Source organism: Denticeps clupeoides, chromosome 5 (assembly GCF_900700375.1).
Source record: "Denticeps clupeoides chromosome 5, fDenClu1.1, whole genome shotgun sequence".
NCBI lineage: Eukaryota > Metazoa > Chordata > Actinopteri > Clupeiformes > Denticipitidae > Denticeps > Denticeps clupeoides.
Window position 1 is genome coordinate 31701554 of NC_041711.1, and position 18486 is coordinate 31720039.

An 18486-nucleotide genomic window follows, 5' to 3' on the forward strand; every position below is an offset into this window, starting at 1 on the left:
CAGGAAAAGCACTGTTAACAGCCACGATTGATGATCTAATCAAACTGTCACCAGGGCGACAGTCACCGGGGCGCAGGAAGGGGCCGGAATATCCAGGAGGCCTGTGCATGCTTACTGTTCGCCCAAATTGAGAGTGACATTCTCAATAGTGAAAAGGATTTTTCCCTCAACGTAGGAAACGACTCTCCCAGCTTTCCGGAGGACATCGCGTAATCAAGGCGTTTCGCGTCCCCAGCTCGTGTTTTTTGGTCGAGGGTGGAGACATGGAGATGATTGGATGCCGTGTGGAATACCTGTGGGATAGTTGATTATGACATGTCTATTATTGGGTCTCAGCTCGCGGCCAAGGCAGCAGGGCGAACCGCCTAACAACACGCTCCATGGACATTTACACACCACCCAAACATCCAGCCCAAAATGGACTGTGGGTACCTACCTTGGGGGCATATATCATCCTTATCTTTAATATCTTTATCTTTTGTGCTTAATACTCAGGAAATTATTAAAAACGCCAACTGTAAGGCAACATCAAACTATAAAATAGCCTTCTGCATACAGTAATCAAAGAATTATCATGACTGGCATCGGCGCCTGTGCCTGTGCCACACTTGTGCTAATCACCGTCACCAAGATACAACCATGACTACAGGGCCCCCATATTGCTCATGTTAATTTAATTGCCGCTTAGGTAATTCATTGATTAATTAGTTCATTAGCGGTGCCTGGCAACATCCATTCACGTAGTGGACGTCTGATGTCTCAATGAGTACAGGGATCGTTCTGTACGGTTACAGGAGTCAAATGAACTGAAGCTCCGGATCCACGTCCCTCCTCTTCATAGCAGCTAAAAAAGGCTGAATAATGTAATGATCTGCTGATGGGACATTAAAACGTGTTAATATAGCATCCTGGGGGAGAGTTAAAAAATGTAATGAACATCTCTGATACAGGATATTGCGTAGTTTATATTTTTTACTGAAGCAGCAGGCCTGTGATGCACAGAAACACATTCTCTCTGTATGTCCCCGAAGTGCATAAAACCTCGCCCTGCAATCACACTGGCCAGCCCATAAAAACTTAATGCGCCTCATTTTCCAGTAATCAAACTTTAATAGACTGTGATGGTTTTTAAACTAACAATTTTTAATTATCATTTAATTTTAACACCAATATTAACGCTATCCCTCATTTCCAGAAACGCTCATGGCCTATGAAATATTAAAGAGTCTGAGCAAACAAAACGCAAATGGAGAAAACAGGTGAGCGATGCTGTACCCCACGCGTCCATTTTAACAAAATAAAGAGAGAGAAGCGAACGATTCAGCAAGGTCCACGCTGCTGAGTCACAGGAGTCTTTTTCCAAGACTTTCACCGCCCGTACTGAGCGAGCGTATAACGCCCCCGGGCTAGACACCTCTCCTGCCGCCGCCACCGTGTCGCCATTAGCGCTGGCTGCGGGTCTTGGATGCGGTGTTGGACAAGGCTGCTCCTGCGAACTGAACATGGGTTCCCTCACCGGGAGCGCAACCTCTTTGTCACACTGTGACGCCGATCCGGTCTCTATATGTGACCCCCAAGCCGCCATATCGTCAACATGGCTATGATAAGTAGGTTTACGGTGTGTATTAATTACTGAAATAAATAAAAGGATAACACGGGTACAATATATAATATGTAATAAAGGTGAAAGCCACCTGGACAAAAAGTCATTACAAATGCACAGTTTTATGCTTGCTTGTTACACTTGGTGACAATCTTCTTATTTTTTTATGTCCAAAATATGTGCCTATACAGTATATGTGTGGTACAGGCTACAGTGGGCAGTTCAGGGCACTGAGTGTGTGATATAACAAATGGTCATTAAAAAAGCAATGTAAGCAATTTCACTGATGACAGGAAGTGGAAACATTTCTTTGGAAAACACTGAACAAATAAAAAAAAAAAAAACAAGCAAAGCAAAGCAAGAAAGAAAGAAGGAAGCTATAAAGAAATGAAGAATAAAATTATGATATAAAGAAAGGGGAAACAAGGCTTAATACATTATCAGTAATTAAAGGCATTTATGTCTTTCAGTGACTTAAGGGCAAATTTCCACTGTTCAGAAACAATCCTCTCATCATTTCTCTGTCTCTCTCTCTCTCTCTCTCTCCCTCACACACACACACACCTCTGTGGTCCATATTGTTCTCCTGCTGCTGCCAGGCAGGACACTTCCGCCCCCACTCAACCGGTCCAGCCGGCTCAAAGAGCCACACGCGGTGCCACACCAATATGGCCACAGTGCGCGGCATGCTGGGAAAGAACATGCTGCTGCCAAACCAGATAGCAGTGCTGGGGCCATCACGGTACCTGTGCCACACACCACAGTGACACATGCGAGCGCCAACACACAGACGGGGGACGAAAAAAAAAAAAAAACAACAAACATTGCTGCTCTCAAAGGTCTCCCGTCCCGTCTCTGATTCCCTCTGTGCTACAAGTCGGGAGCGTAATGCTAACATTAACCCAACATGCTGATAGAGGCTGCTGAACGTCACAGGTACGGGCTGAGCGCTGAACTGACATCACGTCTGTGCATTCCTGTAGCTAAACACACACACACACACACACGTCCTTCTGTGATCGTCACCGCGGGCCACAGATAATGAGAGAGGAGTTTATTAGCTCAAATGGCTTATTATTTCAAAAAGTGTAAATGACGGGTATTTTTACAATTACCAGCGAAAACAAGGGCCTGGGACAGGTCACTCATTATTCTGTCATCGTTCGGCACTTTGTTTTCAAATTGCGCTAAATTACATTCAATTAAGACAAGGTCACCGCCGTCAATCACAGCAGAAAAGCTCCCTCTAAATACTGTTGGTTTAGGTGCTCACACACATACACACACACACACACACACACCCTTGCACACATGTTACACACACACACACAGTGTTTCCCATAATTCCTTGCTGATGGGGGTGGTCCTAAGTCAAATTGGGACCCAGATGTGTCATATTAAAGGAGACAGGGACTGTGCTTCAGAATCTGTCGCTGACAAGCTGTCATGTGGCCCCAGAGTTTGTCATCTCACCAACGCGTGGCCCGCGTACCCACCACAACACCCCGCCGTTCAACAGGACACACACCCACACCTTCGCTGGATGCGCCGAGCCCTGCCTCTCAGGTCTGCTCTCTCTCTCTCTCTCTCTCTCTCTCTCGCCGTGCTCTACACCTCCTCCTCCTCTCCCCTCCTCTTCCTCCTCTCTCTCTTTTTGACTAACAGATCTCCCCAGTGTTCTAAAAATACCAGGTGAATAGGGCCGTGGAGATGGTGATGAAACAGCCTCTCTGACACTGTCCCACTGCAATCCATCTCTCCCCTGCCTGCCAGCCAGCATATGTTTGCAATTGGCTCCTCTACCCCCCCCACCCCCCCCCACCCCTTTCCTTCCATCCCACCCCCCCTCCCCGCTCTCTCCCTGTCCCCAGCCACCACTCCACTCTCCAGGTCTGGGGCTTCAAACTGGTGCAGTTATCAATCACCGCCGCCGCCCTGTCACAGCCAACTAAACCCACAGGCATACTGTACGCGTCCCCCTGCCTCATCCTCTTCCTCGCGCCCTCCATCCGCGCCGTCTCCTCCCCTCCGCACGCGCGCCCCGGCCGGCTACGCCCGTCCTCCAGCGCCAGATTCAAACTAGACGGCTTCCCCTCCCTCCCTCCCTCCTTTCATCCCGCCTGGGCACGCTGCTTCTCGCTCCCATCCAGCGGTTGCCCAAATTTGTTCCACTTAATAAGGCCTCCCCAATGACCCTGCACTAATTAACCCGCCGCCGTGTTGGAATATGATGCTTAATTAATGATGAACTGAATTCTGTCTTGAGGACTGACGGGAAAATGATGACATCGCGCTTTAAAGGTTTTTTTATGGGGAACCAACTTCACATGCTGCACTGGTGTGTGTGTGTGTGTGTGTGAGAGAGAGAGAAAAGGAGGAGTTGCTCTGCTGCTATGTGGTAAGGTGTGTGTGTGTGTGAACAGTGATGGGGTTAGCGTCGGCTCTCAATAAAAATCCGAGCGCGGCGTGATTAGGTTCCGCACGGACAGCCAGAACGGCGCATTCAGCACGAAGGTCGTATCCTTACTGAACAACGGACACGTCCAGAGGACCCGCCGTCGCTCTGTTCTGCGGCGTCAGGCAACAGTGACCTAACAAAGCCCCCGGTCGCTCGCTGCAGGCCGCTCGTCGTGGAATGTGCCAAGTGTGATCGGAACAAAATCCAACATGTGGTCCCCGGTGGGATGGAAGAACAGGTGGAACCAGAACATTAAAATGTTGACGACCGTTCGCACGTTTCAAGATTTATTTCGAGAGCGCAAGAGGGGAGAAAAAATAAAAAAGTTTTTTCCTTTTTTACTTTTGCGCGCCGCTACACCCCGCTGTGCGTCATTTATTTCCTAATGCGTCGCTAAACGAATAGAATAAATTACCCAACGAAATAAGTCTTTGATCTGATGCGTACGAGCAGCTGACACGGGAACAGAGTTAATAACGTGTCTGTATGTTTACAGGGAACATATGGCGAGCGTACTTTATTAATATCCAAGGTCGCTTGTCATATCTAATATGGCATGTTGTCAGAAGTATCAATTTCGCCGAGTTAGTGTGTAATGAGAAGCAGTGGGTTCCTCGTGAGCCGAGCTGTCTGCCAGATTGAGGGGTGTTTAACGTCTCATTCTCGCATGCCAGGAGAGCTTCACAACTTCATCTCGTCAGCAGCGCAACGCAGACTGACAGCGCAGCCGCCGCTCTGACAGGACGGCTAAACCTCGCCGCATATTTAAGACAACGTGTACGAAAACATCACGTCTTTTCAATCGCGGCGCCGTAGATGGGGGAAATAACGGGGGGGGCTGCGAGAGAAAGAGAGTGGGGTGGGGCACACAAAGAAAGAAACCTTTGAAGGACGCGACTCACTTTAATAGAAACACGGGCCCTGGATCTTTATTCTGAAGGTGTGCGGTTTCCGGACTCTTACGAATATGCATTTCTGTTTGTGAGCATTTAGGAACTATCTGAATTTCAGCCTGGTTACAATCAAGCCAAATGTACTGGTTTCGTGATGATTTGATGATTCCTGTGCTGGTTTACCTGATATGAAAATACATACTTACATCTAGATTAACATAACTATTAAAATGGCTTACTGAATATTAATAGTCTAAGAATCTAATAAATACTTTAGTATGCTCAAAATAAACATGCAAAACCATCAAAATAAATTCATCTACCATTACACTTTTATCGTAATATAACAAAGGCCCACTGGCCATGACACTTATATGTTATTGGCTGATGTGGTGTTCAGTAAATCTGTAGCCTGTAGGAATTCTCTAAGAATTCAGGGTATGTGACGCAAGCAAGACAATTCCGGGACGGACGGTTCATGGGACTTCACAGGAGAACCAAGTTCCTAGTTGAAATGACTTCTCCATCTCTCGCCACACCTTCATCATCGGTGTAGAGCACCATGTCCGGATGACTGTGGCGGAGCATGAGGGAGTGGGGCCGAGCGCCATCTTACCTCTCTTTAGGCCGGCCCAGTCCGTGCTTTCCCAGCAGGTGTGTGCTCAGGTGTTTCTTCATAACAAAGGCCCACCTGCACAGGACACACACACACACACACACACACAGAGAGAGAATGCAGGTTAAAGCACAGCACCAGAACCACAGTGAATGCAGCAGACGGGCCCTGATCCCCCCTCTGAGAGAAAACAACGGGGTGGCACGGTATCAAAAGGAAGGAGAAGAAAAATAAGACTGCTGCAACCGTGAGTTCAAAAACAAGTAGAATTTATGCACCAATTATGAGTAATGGTCACTAAAATAAACACAGACACACACACACACACACACACACACAACAGGGGTGCACTGTAAACAATCCGGTACAGTTGTGGACAGGCCCCGGCGCTGCAGAGGGAAAGGTCTCCCCGGCCACCCGTTGGCCACGGCAGACAGAGTAGCAGTAAATCATTACAGGCCCCGCCGCAGCGCCCGAGGACCCGTCTAAACCCCCGTCCCCGTGGGCCGCTCTAATGGCGTCTGAAGGCCTAATGGTCAGATGACAGGTTGAACTGTGCCCAGATTGTTTCAGTTCGTCCCTCCGCTGTTTCCTCCCCCTCCATTTCACTTCGATTTAAGCAAGACAATGACCACGTCTCACAATAAATAAATACGTGAGAAGGGAAAAGGAAGACATGACAGAAAAATCGCTGGGTAAACATTTTTTGGCGGCTTGCGGTGTCACACCATGCGGTGTGCAGAGCATCCAGTGGCTTCCCTCCTCTCTGAACTTCCTGGCAGTTTAGGCGATGGTTTGCGATGTGTTCACTAGTGCCTCCCTTCCTCCCTTTCATCCTCCTGTCCTCTTTGCCGGGACTCCTCTCGCTGCCTCTTAGCGTCGTGACATTTCCGGGATGTAAAAGCATGCGCAATTATTTCACACTCGAAGTCCACACGTCAGCGGGCGGAACCCCACACCGCATGCAAACAGGCCAGCTGCCCGTCCGTCTAACCTCCCGCATAAATATTCACAAATAGTCACCTCTCCTCCTCTTTTCCCCACCACCCACAGAACTCCACTCATCCGTCCAGAACGTCGCCCCAGAGTTAAACTGGCAGCGGCGGCTCCCTCCCACCCCGGTAAAGAGGTGCGAGAAGGCGACAACCCCCACCCCACCCCACCCACCCCACCCCGATCACTACAGCCCGTAAACAAACCGATCCATTTACATTTACACATTTACAGCATTTATCAGACGCCCTTATCCAGAGCGACTTACAATCAGTAGTGACAGGGACAGTCTGCCTGAAGCAATTTAGGGTTAAGTGTCTTGCTCAGGGACACAATGGTAGTAAGTGGGATTCGAACCCAGGTCTTCTGGTTCATAGGCGAGTGTGTTACCCACTAGGCTACTACCACCCACCCGTAAATGAGATGCCATCGACGACGGAAAGATCTCAGTCGACTGCCGGCTTTGATTTGTTTTCTTTTTTTTTTGTTTGAGTTTCTGAGTTAAAAAGCGCTTGCAAACATTGCTGTTAATTATGTATTACAGCTGTCCTTCATAAACATAATTACTAAGTGCTGAAAGGCACCGGGCGTGATTTGCATATGCGTATGAAAGACGAGACATATGCAAAAATATGATTTTAATTAGCATTCTTTGATAGGGTGGGTTACAAATCAAACTGGCATGTTGTGAGGTTCAAATCTCGCTGTTTTTTCATCCGTCTTTCTTCTACTCTCCCCTCATTCCTTTCGCTGAATTAATCGCGGCGCGCGATGACGCCGCGAATGGCAGCCGAAAGCATCTGGCCAAACCTCCTCGCACGAAACTTCACGTGGTTTGGAGAGCGAGCCTCGAGTGGGCAGAAGGCGGAGGGTCTATGGAATAAAACAATGGAAAAAAAAAAACAGAGGCGCCATTGCAATTGCAACAAAGGAAGTGGCGCACGGCCCCATGGCGTAAGGCTAAACGCTGTTAGCTCTGGTGAAGACACTGTAATGTCCCCGCTCCGAGAAGAACCGTTCCTTTAATTGTTATTTTTATGACTGTCATTCTTGTGAGGAGGAAGAGAAAAAAAGAATAATAAATTTGTAACAGGACGATCCATGGCCTGGAGGGAGGTGCCTAAAGCGATGGCGGATAAAAGGAGGGCTCGGATTTCGCAGGCCCTCCCCTCCGACTAATCGGCTCGCCACAGCTCGTTAGCTCTGCGGCGCGCCGCGGCCCTGACGATAAGCCAGGCGGATGCGTTTCGGTGTTTTTTTGACAGATGAAAAAGATAACATATCAATATTCAATATAAACAGCTTAATGTGCCTCGCTCCCCCGCGTTCCTTGATGTGCAGATCTGATGTAAATCGGCGTGGCTCCATCGGGCCTCTGGGGCACCGGATGCATGTGGCGCAGGAAGTGCATGCTAGGAGCAGGTGACGTCACTTGTCCACAGCGGTTGCTATGCAGTGGACTCTACTTTGGTTCGGGGGGAAATGCACGGAATCTGGCAACGCAGTGGCAACTTTACAATAAGTCAACTTTGCAATAAAGCTGGCCGCATCTGTGTAGCGGAAATGGCGGGAATGTCTGAGAGGCCACGAGAAGGGGGCGCAGTTGGAAGGGGAAGTGGGGGGGACGGGGGTTATAAATCAGCAACTGGGGCCCAGCAGCAGCTCAGTTCCGATCGGGGCGCTCAGGGCTCAGACAGGCTGACTGATAGGCCGGAGCAGGTTCTTTTTCACACTACAGTGGGCAAAGGAGCGGTGGGTGGAGGGCTGGGGGGGGCGACTTGAGCGCTGAAATGAAAAGCCGCTCCGGAGAAGGAAGCCAGATGCCTTGTGTGCCAGTTCTAATGATGGCATCCACCCGCTGTTTTAATGTCACAGCTCCTGCAGCCTGCATCCCCCGGCGGAGGTAGCAGGAACCCCCCCCCACCCGACTCCTTCCATCCCACGTTAGCGGGAAGAGTACTCGCTACACCCCATTACTTACGCCCCTCTTTATGGTCTGAACCTGTAAGGAGGATCTCACAGAGAACTCACATCCGTTGGCCAATGAGTCGCACCAAAAATCACGGGACGTGGCGATCAGGGCGCTGCCCCCTCTGGGCGAGGGTGCAGTATGATTGATCCACTCTTTCATATTCACACAGAAAAAAAAAAAAAAAATGTCTCGTCTCATCGCTGCTCGTGTTGGTTTTTATATTTAGCTGTCTGGAAGGGATGTCTTCAGCGGGTCGCTGCTGCTCTCACTCGTTCATCAAGAGATGCCAAGATATTCTGACAAGCCTAAATCCAAAAAAAAGTGAAGTAAATAAACAGGGGGGGGGGAACGGAAAATCACCGCCAAAAATAAACAAGGGTCTTCGGTGATGGAAACGTGGCACGGTGGAGACGGGTTGACATGAAAGCCATCACTGGAGACAGATGGAGGACCGGGAGAGGGCAGCGCTGAGGAAATTAGCGCAGATTAGTGGAGGGGACTCCACCGCGGCTACAAGCAGGTGTTTAATCGAGGCTCAATGGGGAGGGGGGGACGCACAAAAAAAAAAAAAAAAAGGAGTAAAAACTAAAAATAGGACGGACACAGAGTGGACCAAACGTCTTCAGAAAGACAGAATGAGCACCGAGCAGCTGGGGAGAAGAGCGCGGTGATGGATAGGCCGAGCATGAGGAGGAGGAGGACGAGGAAGGCTGTCGTGGTGTTTGATGGAGAACAGAGCGACGGCGCGTCTCCGTGACTCTCGCTTACGTAACACGGCTGTGCAGGAGAGAAATAAAAAAAGTGCAAAATGATTTCTTTCTGGGCCCCCGAACATGAGTGTAATCATGAAGATGGGAGATGAAGTGCACGAGCGTTGTTGGCCAATCATCGTCAGGATGTTTGGGGGAACAGACAGCCCTCAGTTACGATTTTCGCCCCGTCACATGCGTGTGAAGTCTAGGGGGACGTGTGAGAGGAGAGCGATCGCCCGTCTCCGGCGGCTTTCCAGCCTTCACAAAAGCTGTCAGCGGGTTTCATTTCCACGGCTTGGATCAGTCACTCCTGATACAGATGGGGTCTGAAGTGGCGGCGTAGAACCCACGCTCGGAGAGGCTGACAGCTCCTCTATCACGGCCCTTCATCAGAACAAAGGTAGATTAGAACATTTATGAGGACGGCCGAAAGTGCTTCTGTCTGTCGGCTGGATGCGTTATGAGACCGTACAGAAACCGTCACTCGTGTCACCGTGGCTGCTTTTTTGGGAGCCGTCTTCTGATCGGCCCACGCGCCGATGGGGGTTCAGCGTTTTCACACACACCTCACGTCGAGGTCAGGGTCACGGAGAACCCGGAGACCGTGCCGGAACACACGCCAGACTGTCATAGCAAAATAAACACACGATCCTGCACATTCCAACATCACCTGCCTGTTAGACGGACGGATGTGAACACAGCGACACGAAAATAGCTCGGATGCCTCTTCCCTCTCTCACAAAGGACAAAAAAAAAGTAATAACACCAACATTTAGGCAGTGCAAGCTAAACCTTGCACGGAACCGTGGTTCCTAACAGGGGGCGTGCAGAATGCTCCACTAACGGTCCCCACTTTAAATGCTGTTAGCCTCCCGAGCTAATTTATTTCCCTTCCTCTGTCTCCGAACCGCGGTTAGCGATATTAAAAAGTGTCCCCCCCGTCCCCCCCGCCCCCAAGTCTCTTCCCCTCTCTCTTTTTCTCTCTCTCTCTCTTTTTTTTTTTTTTTGCTGCTATCTGTTAAATCATTAAACAGAAGTCCTGCTCATTATCTCCCTAAACAAAACTTCTCCAAAACCAAATAAATCACGAGGCGCGCCGCTAACAGCCGTGAAAGGATAAATTACCGCGCGCCTCCCTGGCAGCGCTGGTATTTTAAAAAGCTGGCTGCACAATTTCTGGGCCGCGTGGCAATTTGTAACGCTGCTTTCTGTTCCACGTTCCTGTGGCCTGGTCAGGTCTGCACACAAGGGTGTGAACAAAGCATTAGCGTCGCTTCTGCTGTTTATTGCGAGAGGATTGCGCGGCCCGCTGCAAAACATGCACATTACTGACGACCCAGTGCGAGTGTGAGTGTATGTGTGTGCTTTGTATCAAATGGCATGACACTCATGACAACCGCGGTGTCAAAAAGGTGCCCGGCCCTCCCGGCGACTTCCTTTCAAAACACATTTTTTTGTCGTGCAAAGTGCACCGAGCCTCGCGCCCGACGTGTTGCTTTAAGCGCTGAAACTGTTTGTTCGAGGTGGAGCGGCTAATTGGGAGTCAGCGCCCCCCCCCCTCCCGTCGCCCATCACCCCTCCGTTCCTTTAGGGACGAGTGCGGACACAGCCCTTCTCGGCCCCCTGTGGCCAGATTAGCGTAGGTAACGCGCCCGTGTTCGGGGTCCATTTACAGGGGTCGGATCCCCGGAGGACTTGCACAAAACACCTCTGATGAGACCGTGCGAGGAAGGTGGGGAAAAAAAAACCTACAAAAACATGATTTATTTAGTGTGTTTACTGTTCACAGTATCTGCCATTCCTCTGAGAACAAATTAAATTTGCTTTTAAAAAAAAAAAAAAGCAAGAGGAAAATAAATAATTAAATCCCAAATGTACAAAAGGATTCTGCACACCCGGAATGAGTGGGTTTCCGTTCCTCTTAAAAAGGGGCCCGGTGGTTAGAAGTGGTCACTTTTAGTAAGAACTTTTGATGGCTGGATTGCTTGATAGCTCGCTGCCATTCAGCTCTTCACAGCACATCTCAAATAGTGTGTTTCTCAAAAAAGATTCTGATTAGAATAACTTGCATTAGAACAACAGACAAATTCATTCATATCAGAAGGCAATCACCACATCATAAATCCTGCATGAAATGGAGATGCAAGAACATGGACCTGGTTTATATTCTGTAGTAATATATTACTTACTAATGTTTTCTTGCAATAACATTTCAAAAGTTATTAGACTAATTTTTGTAAGATTATGGTCAATAGTTACTGTAAAGATGGTCTAATTTCACTTCTGGATCTCACTCCACCCTGTGAATCTGCGTTTTTTTCTTTTCTAGTGCAGAATGGAAGTAGACGTTTTACTGCATTAAAAAGAAATAAAACACGCACACAACTTTACAGGAAACGCCATGGATCTGTAGGTCATCATTAATGCTGCACTACACATATGTTTGCCGCTTGGCCATCTCAGCCCTCACGGAAATGGAAAACAGGAGGAAATCGGGAGACGGTGTGACAGTGGCGCGTTAACCGCCATCGCGGGGACCGAACTGTGGCTTCCATCTGCCGATACGGAGCACAGCATGAGGGTTCAAACAATGTAATGGCTGTTAATAATTACAGAGGCGACCTTGCGCCTCCGGTTATTACATCTACCTACACAGGCACTGAGTGGGCCCAGCCGCCTGTAGGTGGTATTTTGTTCTGTATTGTTGTTTATCGATGATGTCCCTGTTTTCCAGCCGTCCTCCATCTGTCTGGCACGTCCAGCACAGGGAAGCTGTGCGCTGATAATTTGCCTCGCAAGACCTCTGCAGTGAAGGGAAAAATAAAGTAAAAAATGAACCCCACATAATGTAAACTAGTGTAGTAAAGGCTGGAAGTCAGCATGCAGCGAGACTTCATGAATCGGTTTTTCTTTCGGACCAACTTTGCGCTCGTTAAAGTGTAAATGACTGGAAGAACGGCTGCGGAACGCCTCGCATTTCCATAGCTAAATGCGGCGCGGGAACCTTGGGAAGACGCAGGCCAGCGCGCCGCCATCTTGGCCGAACAGCGAGCGCATTTAAATTGCAAAGGGCCCGTTCTCGCTCGGCGGCTGCGGCTTGGCGACGCGCAAAAAAAAAACAAGTAAATAAAGTGCGACATGTAAATGAGGGTGACGAAAGCGCCCCTTCAGCCTGTTCGGCGAGGGGCCGGCCATTCATCACCTGTGCGCGCCGAGCTCCTGCTTCCGTCCTTAGCATATTCGCATATTCTAATGAAGCCTTGCATGCAAATTAGGACGACCTTTTCTTTTGCTTTTCTGCAACTTTACATTAATGCCGCCAGCGTCCAGACCGAGTATAATGACTATTAAGCGCAGCGGCATATGTGGCTTTTTGACACAAACTTGGAGAGTTGCTGTAATTAGCCTAATCTATTACCAGACACCGCTTGTCACCGATCCTGTTTTTCTTTTCCTCCTTAGTTCATGAAAACGGGCGAAAGGGAGAGAAAATGAAGGAACAAAACTTTGGCTGAGGACGAGCTCTGTCGCACACTTTATTAATGTCATTTCCGCTGAGAAGCCGTCACCGACTGGCCCAAACGCCGGTGGCACCGTGGCCTGCGCCCTGCTGCTCCACCTGCTCGGGGAGCTTGAGGGGGTACGGCCTCACCCTCCATCCGGACGTTGCGGATGGGAAACATTACCGAGGCCGGTATTTAAAGCAGAAACCAGCAGTGTCTCTTTCATACTGACAATCCATTTGTCACTGCTGGGCAGCCATTTACTGCTGATAATGAACGATAGATGGATGAATACACAGACAGACAGACAGATGTTTACGTTATGTCACACGGCAAAAAACGCAGACAATTAAACAATGAAATTGCCAGCAAACTGGTATCACGTCGAGTGGTGAATTGGAGAGTTTTATAGCTCTGCTGCATGCTTTACATATTTGGCAAATGAGCTGCACATTATCCCTTGATGTTAGGGTGATGAAGGCGGACGCCATCGCCGCTTCGTCAGCCTCCTCTGGAAAGCAGCAAGGTGGGGGAATTGCGCAGCAATAAGCAGCTATAAGCCAGAATGGGCCCGGTTCAATGCAAACATGTGACTCCCAGTTTCATTAGCTGGGCATGTTGGTCCAACTTTCAATACAATTTCAATACGAATAGATGACAATACACATAGATAGATTAGATAGATTAGATAGAATAGATTAGATAGATTAGATAGAATAGATAGATAGATAGATAGATAGATAGATAGATAGATAGATAGATAGATAGATAGATAGATAGATAGATAGATAGATAGATAGATAGATAGATAGATAGATAGATAGATAGATAGATAGATAGATAGATAGATAGATAGATAGATAGATAGATAGATAGATAGATAGATAGATAGATAGATATAGTGCAGAAAAATAATATTATATTATATTTATAGAAATGTTACAATCCAGGACTCCTAATCTTGTACACATCGTGTGTGACCAGCCGGGCAGCCAGGAGCACGGTGGGTTCTGCAGGGACGGTGAAAAGGCCAGCGGTGGATCGGGGGATGCCAGGCTGCCAGGCTCCAGACGCGGTGACACTGAGCGTGTCACAGGGTGACGGCTCCACTCTGCTAGGACCAGCCAGGCCTCCGGCGCTGTCACACACTGCAGCCGGTCCTCAGCCCTGACAGTACACTGTCTGACAGCACAAACACGGCCCGCCTCAGCCCCCCTCTAAACACCACCAACCATGCCACCGAGAAAAGGGGGGGTGGGGGGCGGCTGAGGCGGAGAAAGCGAAGACCTTCAACAGCGGGAGATGGAGAAAGGAGAGGAAGAGGAGAAGTAAGAGGAAGATAGAGAGAGGGGGTGGAGGACTGTGAGATGGATGCAGAAAAGAGAGGGGAGGGGGCTGTAGGACGAGAGAGAGGGGGGGAGAACGAGAGAGAGAGAGAGAGAGACTGATCACTGTTGATCTTCACGATAAGCGCTCCCGACAACTTGTGACCAAAGTGCTGCTCCAACACTAATCGCCCGTGAAGGCTGACCCACAGCTAGGCAGAGGAGTTCAGCTCCGATAGGGTGGCTCGCCGGCACCGACAAGATCCCCAGAGACAGGAGACATCCAGCCATCAAAACTCCCTGAGAAATTGTGACATGGCTTCGGCGCATGGAGGGAAGATGCGGGGGGAAGAAAGCGGCAGTGATACTCCGTGCACTTGGCAGTCGAGAGCGGACTCCTCGCTGGACTGATATGATGGGAAAAGGACGGCGGGATGAGGAGGGGGTGGTGGGAGGGTGCATTATACTGGAGGAGAATGAAAAAAAAATACTAATTTTACTGTCAATTACCTTCTGAATCTTTTGAGAAAGGCAGGGGATTTGTATCTTTGCCCGTCCTTGAACAGAATATATTTAGTGAAAGAGAATGTGTGTGTGCCTGTGTGTGCTTTTATACACACACACACACACACATATACACATATACATATATATGACTGTCTTTCTAGCATATTTTATAGATGGAAAGAAACACAGAACTGTGGCTTTAAAAATAAACCCAGATGGATTAAAAGAGATCAGATACGTGCACATCAACAGCGTCAGGCTTTGTTTGCTTGTAGATTTAACTGTCAGCTGCTTTCACTGTTGCCAAAGTTCCATGCAGAATCTGCACAGCACGTGTTAATTAAAAAAAAAAAGACTCCAAATAATAAAAGCAAGGCGAGAAAGAAAAAGAAAAATTAGCAAAAAACACCCGAACGCAAAAAAAAATATTGTGAGGGAGAGGCCAGAGCAAACGTCCTTCTGAAACGGAAGTGAGACGCGTCGGTTTCAGAAGCACCATCAGACAGCACAAGCGTTGGCTTTCTGAAAAGCTAAGTCACACGGCAAAAAAAAAAAAAAAAAAAAAACGTGAAAGGAAATTTGAGAAAATAAAGCGAGTCGGTTAACAAAGTTCACAGTGTTAAGCGACTTGTCAAAATCCCACCTCCACAACGGGAGATGCTTACTGACAAATGACAGGCCGAATTACAACGCATTCCTGAAATCTCTAAAAACAGATCACGGATATTTAAAAACGCACCACGTCACGGCGATATCGGGTGACAGGATGGAGCTCTTAGCTGTCACTTCTTAACAGCAATAACAATAATACACAGCTCTGGACACAGATGTTTTACAGACTCTTGTATAAATATATTTTTCGTACTCCCCCCCCCCATCCACTTTTCCTAAATGGCTCCAATGGACGTCACAAGGAAATATGAATCCTGTTTTTTTTTTGTTTTTTTCTACTGCTTCTTGGGTTTTTATAGTCACTAATGAGCACTGGCTCAAAATGATAACATTGTGAGCATTGTACAAAAAAGCATATAAAAGTAATCATATCTGGCAACACAAATCACTGGGGCTTAAGACTTTTAGGAATATTACAGCACACCCTGCACAACAAGGAGAAGGAGGGGTTCTGTGAGTGTGTGTGTGTGTGTGGCTTTCCGGGGTGTGCAGCAAAATGTGAGCTACAAGGGAATATAAATTCTCGATTTTAATATTTTAAAGGACGCGGGGGAGGTCTGCATGTGGGGCGCAGCCTCCGTGGCGACACCGCCGATTGACAGTGGTCATTGGGGCCACTGGGGGATATGCTGAAAGCGTGAAAACCAAAACACAACCAACAGTTTACCTTCTAATACAGTTAATCAATGGCGCGGGACTGAGGGCAGCAGAATAGCAGGGTAGGGTTGCACTGGGCATGACAGGACACCAATAATGCCGGCTGCCGGGACCCGCCAGCCGCGGGGACAGGCTGGGAGGGCCAATCCTGGCCGCCGCCCCACACCCTCCGGGCCGCCTGGGCTCCGAATGGGAGGTGGCGGAGCACACAGGGAGAATTATTTGTCTAATACCGCTGTAGAAATATTTCCCCCCATTGATCTGACGCGCAGCAACGCTATCTCTTTACATGAGGGACAGACCTCTGGAGCCTGGATAGAGACGATACATGGTGCCACACTCTCACTCACACACACACACACACACACACTCACACATACTCTTAGCTTATTTATTGATGAAGCTATGTGTTCATTAAAATTCTATGTGCATTGTTATAAAGTTCATAAACGTTTTATGTCCAGTCTCAGAGAGTAGCTTGTAGAGTATAATCCATTCTGTCTCGAAACATTACAGGCCCGATCCTGCCGCAGTGCCATAAAGAGCATGAAGACGAGTGTACAGTGGTGTGCTGTTTAATACGTCTCAGATGGACCCACAAGCACGCCGCTGACTCCGGAAGCTCCATGTTCACTGACCCCGTCTCGCTACCAAACACGTCCAAAAATTGCCTTTGTCTTTCAGCGAGACTCGTAATAATCGTTCCTAGCGTGGACGTCATAATATCAGTCACAGAGCGGCTGTGAGGAGGCGCTGGGCTCCGGAACCTGGCACCGGTTCCAGCCTCGCTTCAGCAGGGCCGCTGCGGTGACGGCTGGCCTGTAATGGAGTCTAAATGTAAATGCTGTTTCAATTCGTTCCTTTTGCCCTCCGCTGTCTTCTCGCCGAGCAGCAGGTGCAGTTTGGTGTGTAGGAGCACGCCGGAGGTGTATGTTTGTGTGTGTGTGGTATGCGAATGTGCGTGGGGGGGCTGGAGTGTGTTGTGTGTGTGTGTGTGTGTGTGTGTACCTTGTTTATTTATACAAATATGCAGTCGGCAGCAGGTGTGTTTGCACAGAGGAGCGTCGAAGGCGAGCTCACCCTCCTCTCACTCAACCAGATGTGAGGGTGACCCTAAGCTGTGCATCAGAAATGCAAAAAACCCGATGATTACTCCAACACCGGAGTCACCAACTGTCACAAACAATGGAGAATATGCATATTGTGGCCTGACTTTGCTACAGCTTGGTCACAATGTAAATCACATTTCACGAGCGCGCCAACAGACAGCCCGGCGCGGCGCTGGGGGAGAGAAATAATAATGGTGTTGTGTAAACGACAGCACCTACAAGCACGTCTCTTCCGAATGTCACACGCGGCGTGAGGAGCTGCCATCTTTTCATTTGCTTAAGTATAGAACTCGCGCAGGCAGCAAATGAAAATGAGCGCGCGTGTCTGTGATTAGTGACGACGACAAACAGGCGCTTTGAACGAGGAAACAAACGAAGTTAAGAGATTTCGGCTAAATGAGGAAATCTGATGAAGTGAAAAATCCGCTGATCAGATCAAACCGGCAAAGATGTGTTGGCAATGCAGACACAGGCGGCTACATATGAAATGAGCTTCAAACAAACAAACAAACAAACAAACAAACGTAGAGCAGACGTCCGCCATTGGCAGCACGTCCAGCTCCCACCGGCTAATGATTCGGGCCGCACCGGCTCAACAAAGGCACCGCATCAAAATAACACAGGGTTCAACGGGCCTCGCGGAGCGGGGAGGCTGGGGAGGTCTGGCTTTCAAGCTTACGCGGTCGATCACCACAAACAGGCCAATCACGCGGCACCGGCAACTCGCCGGCGTGACAGCTCCAGCCTCCTCACACGCATCCCGCCTTCGCCTCCCTGCCAAGCCTGTCCAGCAACAGGCCATATCTGTCAGGAGGCATTCGTCCGCTGACAAAAGGGCTCCAGACGGGCGTCGTCTTTTTTTTTTTTTTTTTATGTAAAAAGAGACGACGCGGCGACGCGGCCGTGACGTGGGGGGAGGTGGGACGTTTTAACAGGTAAATTAGCGCCGACGAGCAGGCCGCGTGTGCCGTGCTAAGGCAAAGCAGATGGAGGAGCCGGGCTGGAGCCGCGTGGCGACGCCACGGTGACCAAATTACGAGCATCTTCCCATCCAAACGCTGTGAAATGACCGCTGGCGCCACCGGGCCTGGATGGGACAGGTCACACTTGCTATTATTGTTATGTCGTGGCGGGGGCAGAGGTCTTTGTGATTAAAATGAAATTATTTCAAATCTGTGGTTTTTTTTTTTTGTTTTTTGTTCGTTGGGCAAAACATGGCTGAACAGGTGATGTGAAATTCTCAAGAATTTGAGATGGTGAGGTGGTCATATTTATGGTCATTTTTTTTCTATTATATAACCGTTTCGGATCGGCTCCAGAATGACATGCTGCCACTTTCTCGCAAAATGCAGCTCTAGGTATTTAATCGTTTCCATCTTGAAATTAAAATCATATTTTCTTTCAGACGCCATATTGCAATCTATTA

At 48.7% G+C, this 18486-nt stretch overlaps 1 protein-coding gene across 1 annotated transcript in view; it reads right to left on the reverse strand.

The window, feature by feature from the left end:
- znf407 (zinc finger protein 407) overlaps positions 1 to 18486 on the reverse strand; it is a 106286-nt gene that overhangs the window by 53997 nt on the left and 33803 nt on the right. Inside the window, exon 4 of the mRNA XM_028980530.1 lies at positions 5571 to 5645. Within this exon, the coding sequence (XP_028836363.1) occupies positions 5571 to 5645 (75 nt within the window). The remainder of the gene's footprint in view (positions 1 to 5570; positions 5646 to 18486) is intronic.